Here is an 8736-nt window from a genome sequence, read left to right on the forward strand (position 1 = left end):
TGCTAGTGCATCCTTATTGTACATTATCCAAATGACAGATGTTAAGCTAACTGGCTTATAATTACCTTTTCTTTGTATCCTTCCCTTTTTGAGCAAGGGTTTATATTGGCTGCTAGAGTTCTCCAAATCTCGAGGACTTTTCCAGTATCCAAGGATTCTTGGAAGATTACCACCACACTCCACACCTACTTCCTTTAATATCCAAGGATGCAATCTATCAGGTCCCGGAGACTTATTGGCCTTTAGCCCCAATAGTTTCCCCAGCGATAGTTACTGTATTTATGTTCTCCTACCTTTTTCCCTTGATTTACTATTTTTGAGTGTCCTCCACCATATTGGCTAATGCAAAACATTTGTTCAACTCCTGTGTCATTTCCTGGTTCCATAGCTTCATTATCCAAGGAGCCTATATCACTTTGGCCCCTCTGTCCCATTTTATTTAAAGAAATGCTTACTGTTCATATTTATATGTGGAATTCTCTTCCCGAAAAAGCAGTGAAAACTGGGATATTGCATTTATTCAAGGTACAGTTAAATAGATTTCGAAAAGTAGAAGAGTCAAAGTTTATGATGGCAGACAAGAAGTGAAAGTTACCATGGTCCACTGCTCACTTATCAGAGGTGAATGGTGAGTTGAACTGGACAGTCAATACACCTCAGGCAATGGACAGGTTGAAAAAGCAGAGCTTTCATAGTGATCTCAGCAGTATGAAAATTGAAGCGGTGCAGTGGAATCTCTGCAATGCAAACCAACCATCAATCCAACTGAACTAAGTTAGAAACATGGCATTGAGATGACAACCAGGTCAACTATGAACCTTTCAAAGACCGGAGCAGGCTCAAATGAGTTTCTTTCTCTGTTAGATCCTTTGTTTGTCCTCAATTACTGTTGCCATCCGAAGTTTTTATACTGAAACTGCACACAGATTCTATGACATTGAAATGCATGGAAGTGAACAATTATAACACTGTAAAGGCAAAAAGTAACCAGTGACACTTAAAAGCATAAATCGGCACTGCAGGTAAAATGCTAACTTTAGTAAAATTATGCTTTTGTTAATGACAAGAATTTTCAATGTTCTTCAATTAGAATATCCGAAAACTATTTTAGCTCAAGAGCTTTTCAAAGAAATTTAAGATTGAAAGCTGAACAATTTTAAAATCAAATCTTCAAAACTTTACCTGATAGAGTGACAATTCCAGTTGGTTGAGATTGAGAACGTAGATATGTGTTGCAAAATTCTGCTGATTCCAATGCCAAGAAGAGTACGTTACCCAGAAAGTACCCTGCTGTCTGTCCAACTGAATTGCAAGTAGAAGCAAGTCCTACATTTTCTTTGGATAGCATAGTCAATGCCCAGCCATCCACAGCTATATCCTGAGTGGCGGCCAGAAATCCAAATATAAAGAACACAACTGTAAGTTTAACAATATCGGGGCTAGTATGTTCATCACTCTTCAATAATTCATCCACTTCAAATGACAGACAAAGCATAAAAAGGCCCAAAAAATACTGAGTTGGCACCAACCAAGATTTCCTCCGCCCAAAGGTTGGAAAATATGCAGCATCCACTAAGGGTGCCCACAGTAGTTTTAGACTGAAAGGCCAAAACACAAAGCTATAAATAGCTTGGTCCGAATAACTAACGTTTTTGCTTTGTAGTATAAGTGGGATGCTCCCAGCCAAGCCAAGTGGAATTCCTTGCAGGACATAAAGGAATAAGAGCAATAAAATGTTATTGAAATCATTTGTAAGGACTACTTTATGATCAGGTTCCGATAATCCATTGTCATTGTTTTCTAAAAAGCTTTTGTTTTCATCTACTTCCAAATTGGTTTCATGGCTCCACATATCATTTTGTGGGTGCCAAGCTTCAATGGGATCATGAACACGTTGTCTGCTGCGTTCTTTGGGTATATCTGATGACGGCATGTCAGATCTGAAGACTTGGCTCAGTTCTTCAATCAATACATCACATATGGATCCTAAAAACAAAAATAGTCAGGAAAATGTTTCAAGTTTCAGTAAAAAATGTTGTTCATAATGAGCAGTCGAATGTTTCTGGAAGCACTTTACTTAGATAACAGATTTTTTGCATGTTAAAGAGCAATTTACTTTCTAATTTAGATATTTTAAATGACATCATAAAAATTTCCCTCATCGGCACTTAATAGCCTGTGTCATGAAAACATTTCTGCAGCCTCTGTGTAATGTTTTAATTTCTGTATGCTATTTGAATTGTAGCCCCACTACAGTAAACTTAATTGCTGAATTTCAAACTGTTTCTAAATTAAAACGCACAGAAAGCACAAATGATCAAACTCATTTTATTTAGAATTCTCAATAACCAGGAAGAATCAACTATCAACACCTTTGAACACATTTCCATCAGAACTGACTTTGAATCCATGTCTCAAGAAGAGAAAAGAATAGAACAAAGTTGTTCAACACTGGTATTTAAAAGTTTTTAACACATACTTGTTACCATGACTTGTTGAGACCTGAATCATACTTATGGACTGCAATATCTGCAATCATGATTTCTTTGTTGAGTTAGGTGGCACTACCAAAGAATTGCTATTGTTAACTTAAACAATTTAACTCTTATGGCTTTAGCTGTATGACATTTTTTAAAATAAAAATTCCCATGTTACTTAAAAATCTTGGAAACAGTATAAATTACAATCATGTAAATAATGATGAAGTAACTTGTTTGTTAATGGAATTCTTTTAAAAATCAAAGACTGAACTAAATTTGCAAACATCACTGGAGTAATAAGTTGTATATCATCTGGATCCAATATTTTGTACCTGCTAGTAGCACACAATAGACAACTCCACACAACAATTGTAAAAGTAAAATTTTAATAGTGTCAGAAGCACAAAGAAAGGAGCAAGCTGCAAATACGGAAAATGGTAATGTGTATCTGGAGGCTTAAGATGCATCGATATGTGAGGTACCATAGGAGAGTGGAGGAGGTTTGTTAGTTTAAATGCCAAAGTGATAAATTTGCATTTCATTCTCAGGGATTCCTCCTGAAAATAAAGAAATGTAAGGGGCTTCAGATTATACATTCTCTAAAAGTATCAAAAGATGCTGGGATCCAAGAACCCTTTGAATCAGTTTTCCAAACAAAAATTATGTATTGTGGCTGGTATGCCTCCAAGCAATGGAGAGTTTGCCCCTTCATCACCATTATTTCCAGTTTTGCTCAGGTTCCTTGATGCGCCACTGTCGACTATGCCCTTGATGTCACGATCTGTCACTCACCTCACCTGCAGAAGTCAGCTCTTCTATCCATGTTTGAACCAAGCTATAGTGAGGCAAGGAGCAGATTGGCCCTGATGTAACCCAAACTCAGCATCACTAAGCAGGTTATTGCTGAGTAGGTATTAATTGATAGCACTATTGATGACACCTTCCATCACTTTACCAATGATGGATAATAGACTGATGGGGCAGTAATTGGCCAGTTGGATTTGTTCTGCTTTTTGTGCACAGGGCATACCTGGACAATTTTCCATATTGTCAGGTAGATGCCAGTGTTGTAGCTGTACTTTATGACCTTCGCTAAGGGAGCAGCAAGTTCTGGTCTTTGCATGGCACTTGAGTGGCATGAATGTGCCTTGCCACATTTCAGGTCAAACTTGGATATTGTCCTACCTTTGAGCATAATTTGATTTATTATCAAGGAGTTGCAAATGGCCTCATTGCTGAGCAGGTGTTACTTGATAGCACTTTGATGATATATTCCATCGCTTTTCTGATGATCAAGAGTAGACTGATGGGGTGTTAATTGGCTAGGTTAGATTTGTCCTGATTTTTGTGTACAAGACATACATGAGCTATTTCCCATGTTGTCAGGTAGATGCAGACACAACTTGGCTAAGAAAACAGCAAGTTCTGTGGCACATGTTTCAATACCCTTGCCAAAATGTTGTCAGGATCCATAGCCTTTGCAATATCCAGAGCCTCCAACTGTTTCATGTGGAATTAATCAAATTGGCTGAAAACTGGAATTTGTGATGCTGATATTTCTGGAGGACACCGAGATGAATCATCCAATCAGCATATCCTGCTGAAGATTGCTGCAAATTTTCAACCTCATCTTTTATATTCATTTGCTGGGCTTGCTTATATCGGCCATGTCTATGCAGGCTAGCTTATTCCAGTGACAAGACTTCCTTTGGCAGTCTGGAGGAAACAGCATTCCCTGCTGCACAGGACATTGGTTAGGCCACTGTTGGAATATTGTGTGCAATTCTGGTCTCCTTCCTATTGGAAAGATGTTGTGAAACTTGAAAGAGTTCAGAAAAGATTTACAAGGATGTTGCCAGGGTTGGAAGATTTGAACTAAAGGGAGAGGCTGAACAGACTGGGGCTGTTTTCCCTGGAGCGCCAGAGGCTGAGGGGTGACCTTATAGAGGTTTACAAAATTATGAGGGGCATGGATAGGGTAAATAGACAAAGTATTTTCCCTGGGGTGGGGGAGTCCAGAACTAGAGGGCATAGGTTTAGGGTGAGAGAGGAAAGATATAAAAGAGATCTAAGAGGCAACTTTTTCACGCAGAGGGTGGTACGTGTTTGGAATGAGCTGCCAGAGAAAGTGGTGGAGGCTGTACAATTGCAACATTTAAGAAGCATTTGGATGGGTATATGAATAGGAAGGGTTTGGAGGGATATGGGCCGGGTGCTGGCAGATGGGACTAGATTGGGTTGGGATATCTGGTCGGCATGGTCTGGTTGGACTGAAGGGTCTGTTTCCATGCTGTATATCTCTATGACTCTATCACCTGCTCTTCTTGACTGGAGCCCATAGAATTCTTTGGCAAAAAGTTTAAGAGGGAAGAGACGAGAGAAGAGTAACTATGGTTAGGTACATGAACCTTCAACAGGAATTTGGTAAAGTACATCAACTTGTTAACCAAATTAAAGTCCATTAGATACAAGGACCGATTAATGGGTGGATGAAAAATCTTAGTGAAAAGCAAAGAGGGATATAAAAGCTCTTCATCAGATTTAAGGAAAGTATGCAATCATGTTCCTCAAGGGTCAGTGTTAGAAATACTACACTTTCTGATAACGTATTATTGACCTTGATTTAGATACAGAAGGCATCAGTTCAAGGTGTGCAGAGGCCATGTACTCAAATGTAAAATACAAGGAGAATTAATAGATTTCAGGAAGACTTGGATATTCTGATGAAATTAGGAGGTAAAATTCAAAGCAAAGCAGTGCAAAGTAATCTTGGCAGGAAGAATGAGTAAAGGCAATACAAACCAAACTATATTCCTTTAAAAGATGTGCAAAAACAGATTGGTCAGGAAGTGTTACATTTACAGTTTATTTGAAGGTGGCAGTAGGGAAGCTAAAATGGGATTAAATAGATTTTTGGCTTTATTAAGAGAGGCATAACGCAAGGAAATTATTCCCATAGATCATCATTTAGATCCCAGATGTAGCACTATGACAAAATCTGGGCACTTTATGGATTTCAAAGCTTAGAGGGAGCAGTGTGGAGCCATTTACTAAGGTACAGGTAGCGTCAAGGATGAAAAAGTTCAGTTATGGAAAGATAGATCTCAGAAAGTGGGGTTATGTTCAAATAAGCATGCCAAAGAAAAATTTGATGAAGCTTATCAAAATCTTGAAGTGTTTTGATAAATAGTCACTTGATAGTACGGAACTGGAGTATTGCTGAAATAAATCTTTTCATCTTGTACTTATCAATACAAATTTCATATTTGTATTTTAATTCAGATGAATACAAGTTTAATAACTTCAACAGCATGCCTTTTCTTCAGCAATATTCAAGTTTCAGTAATAAAAACATCCCAGAGGCAGAGGGTCAGAGGTCATAGTTTAATGTAATTAGTAAAAAGAATCAGAAGATACGCAAGTAAAAAACACAAATTGCAATAATCTGGAACATACTACCTGAAAGGGAGCATATTGAAGTTGAAATAAATTTAGAATAACTCTGAAAAGGAAATTATTTATCTAATCAAAAAAATTGCCCAGCAGTGGGGATAGAACAGGGCTGTGAACTAATCATACTTAATAAGGAATGATTCCAAATAAATCAAGTCAGCCAAAACCACCTTAATGTCAAAAAGTGTGGCACTGGAAAAGCAGCCACATTTTTCGGCACTGATCTCCAGTATCTGCAGTCCTCACTTTCTCCTAAAGCTACCTGAAATAAATGTATCTGAAATAGCATCAGTTTGCAATAAGCAGCAACTTATTTTAAAGTTTTACTGAAGCATTCAATTATAATAAATTGCAAAAACAACTTTGAGCAAATCATAAACAATACCCAATCTCCAGTTATGTTTGAGTAGTCAATTTCTTATGCAATAAATAAGGACAATGAACTTCAGAATATAATGTAAACATATTTTATACTGCTGATACTAGCACATACAGTAAACAGTTACTGTAACTCAGTTGAACCGCAATGCAGTGATGTCAAAAGCACGATTACAATACCTGCACAAACAGCTTACGATGAAGGTCCCTCAGTCGCAATCTTACCACTCACCTGGAGCATGGTAACCCTCAGATTAAACTACGATCAATAGCCTCATCGTAAAGAGAGAGCAGGCCTATGATGCTGATAGGTTGTGGTGAATTTACTTTACCAGCATGTATGTACATGCAGTAATTTTACTTGCATGCTTTTGAACATCTTACATTCAAAATGTAACCTAATATAAGCATTACTTTAGTTGAAAAAATGCAATGAATTTTAATTAACGTCCAAGATCAGGGATTATGTGATTAGAACATTTCGACAGCCAAATTTCTGGATTATGTTACAAAATTTCACTTTTGCAGCGTAAAATCTTTGAAAACAATACACTGCACTAAACTGTTTCAGAGTTCTACCAGAGGAGCAGCGACGAAGGAAAGTACTGTACACCAGGCCTCTCTCAGACAATATCTAATAACGCAAGGTCAAACAAATTTGTCTTTTTAAAAACAAATACTAGGCAGCCTTAGTGTGGCGGATCAAAAGCTAGAGCAAGGCCCAAACTCCTCGGCCAGTGGCAACGGTTTCATTGCCAGAATCAGTTCCGTGTATCGGACGAGAAATGGACTTTAGCATCAGGTCCTCATGAAGACAAGCTGCAGTCTGGTACCAGGCCAAACCCAGTCGCAATCGAGCGAACAGAGGCGCTTACACACTGACCTCAGCGTTCACATTCCTCCGAGAAAAGCGGCAAACCTCTGATCGGAGACATGTACTACTCCATCACTTGATCCCAACTACCGGCGACTCCAAAGTAAACTGTCCTCACCTGCTGCTGCCTGGTTCCTGATCCGGAATGCCGGATACAATCAACCAGCTCCTCCCACAACCGGCGGTGGCGCAGCACTGACGTGGCTCATCCTAACGGGCTTATCACCCACAGGTAACTGGAGCCTCAGTAACTTTACTCCCAGCCTCCTGGAGCTTCGGGAATCTCACTCGCGGACTCCTGGAACCTCACCCACAAATTGCTAAAGCCTGGGGAACCTCACCAACGGGCTACTGGAGTCTGGAGAACCTCATCCATCGGCAACTGGAGCCTTGGGAAACCCCACCAACAGGCTATTGGAGCCTGGGGAACCTTACCAACAAGCTGTTGGAACCTGGGAAACTTGCTCACAGATTGCAGGAGCCAGGAAATCTTCCCCCACAGACTGCAGGAGACAGGGGAACTCCACCTACAGACTGGTATTGACGTGGGAACCTCACCCACAGGCTGCTGGAGTATTGGGAACTCATCCATACTGTTGAATATACAGGATTCTCACTGAGAAGCTGCTGGAGACAGCAGAACATCACCCACAGGCTGCAGGAGATAGCACAACCTCAACCCAAGGCTGCTGAAGACAAGGGAACCTCACCCACAGACTACTGGAACCTGGGGAACCTTGCCCACAGTTGGCTGGAGAGAGTACAACCTCACCCACAGGCTACTGGAGACTACATAACCTCACCCACAAGCTGCTGGAGACAAGGGAACCTCACCAACAGGTTATTGAAGCCTTAGGATCTTCATTCCCAGGCTGTTGGAGACGTCAGAACCATGCTGCTGGAGTCAAGGTAACCTCACCTAAAGGCTAATAGACGTTTCGGGCATAAGCCTTTCCTCATTCCTGAAGAAGGGCTTATGCCCGAAACGTCGATTCTCCTGTTCCTTGGATGCTGCCTGACCTGCTGTGCTTTTCCAGCAACACATTTTCAGCTCTGATCTCCAGCATCTGCAACCCTCACTTTCTCTCACCTAAAGGTTACTGAAGCCTGGGGGAACTTCACCTGTAGGTGATTGAAGCCTTTTTCACAGGATGTTGGAGCCTGAGGAACCTCTCACAATTGTCTGCTGGAGACTGAGGAACCTCCCTCAGAGGCTACTGGAGACAGGGAACTTCACCCACAGGCTGTTGGAGCCTGAGGAAAATTGCCAATAGGCTGTTGGAGCCTGGGGAATCTTCATCACAGGATAATGGAGCCTGACGAACCTTGCCAGTAGGTTGTTGAAACCTCAGAAAACTCACCCACAGTCTGCGAGAGACAAGAGGAACCTCCCCCACATGCTGTTGGAGACAGGGAGTGTCATCCCCAAGCCGTTTGAGGCAGCAGAACCTCACCCCAAACTGCTGGAGACAGAGAACGTCACCTCTCTCCACAGGCTGATGAGATGCGAAATTTTACTGGAAAGGCTGCTTGAAGGTAGGGGAGCCTCAC

At 40.7% G+C, this 8736-nt stretch overlaps 1 protein-coding gene across 2 annotated transcripts in view; it reads right to left on the bottom strand.

The window, feature by feature from the left end:
• slc33a1 (solute carrier family 33 member 1) overlaps window positions 1-7391 on the bottom strand; it is a 48532-nt gene extending 41141 nt beyond the window's left edge. Inside the window, exons 1-2 of one of the 2 annotated variants that reach the window (XM_087993595.1) lie at window positions 7304-7391; window positions 1183-1986 (exon numbers count right to left, since the gene is read on the bottom strand). In XM_087993595.1, the coding sequence (XP_087849721.1) occupies window positions 1183-1933 (751 nt within the window). In that variant the 5' untranslated portion in view covers window positions 1934-1986; window positions 7304-7391. Of the gene's footprint in view, window positions 1-1182; window positions 1987-7194 lie in introns of both variants that reach the window. The other variant, XM_087993596.1, reaches the window with a different exon arrangement.
• Window positions 7392-8736: the final 1345 nt, after the last annotated feature.

Source organism: Chiloscyllium plagiosum, unplaced genomic scaffold (genome assembly GCF_037043375.1).
Source record: "Chiloscyllium plagiosum isolate Xiang-an unplaced genomic scaffold, Cpla_swu_hap1 HiC_scaffold_13, whole genome shotgun sequence".
In the NCBI taxonomy this organism is placed as follows: Eukaryota; Metazoa; Chordata; class Chondrichthyes; order Orectolobiformes; family Hemiscylliidae; genus Chiloscyllium; species Chiloscyllium plagiosum.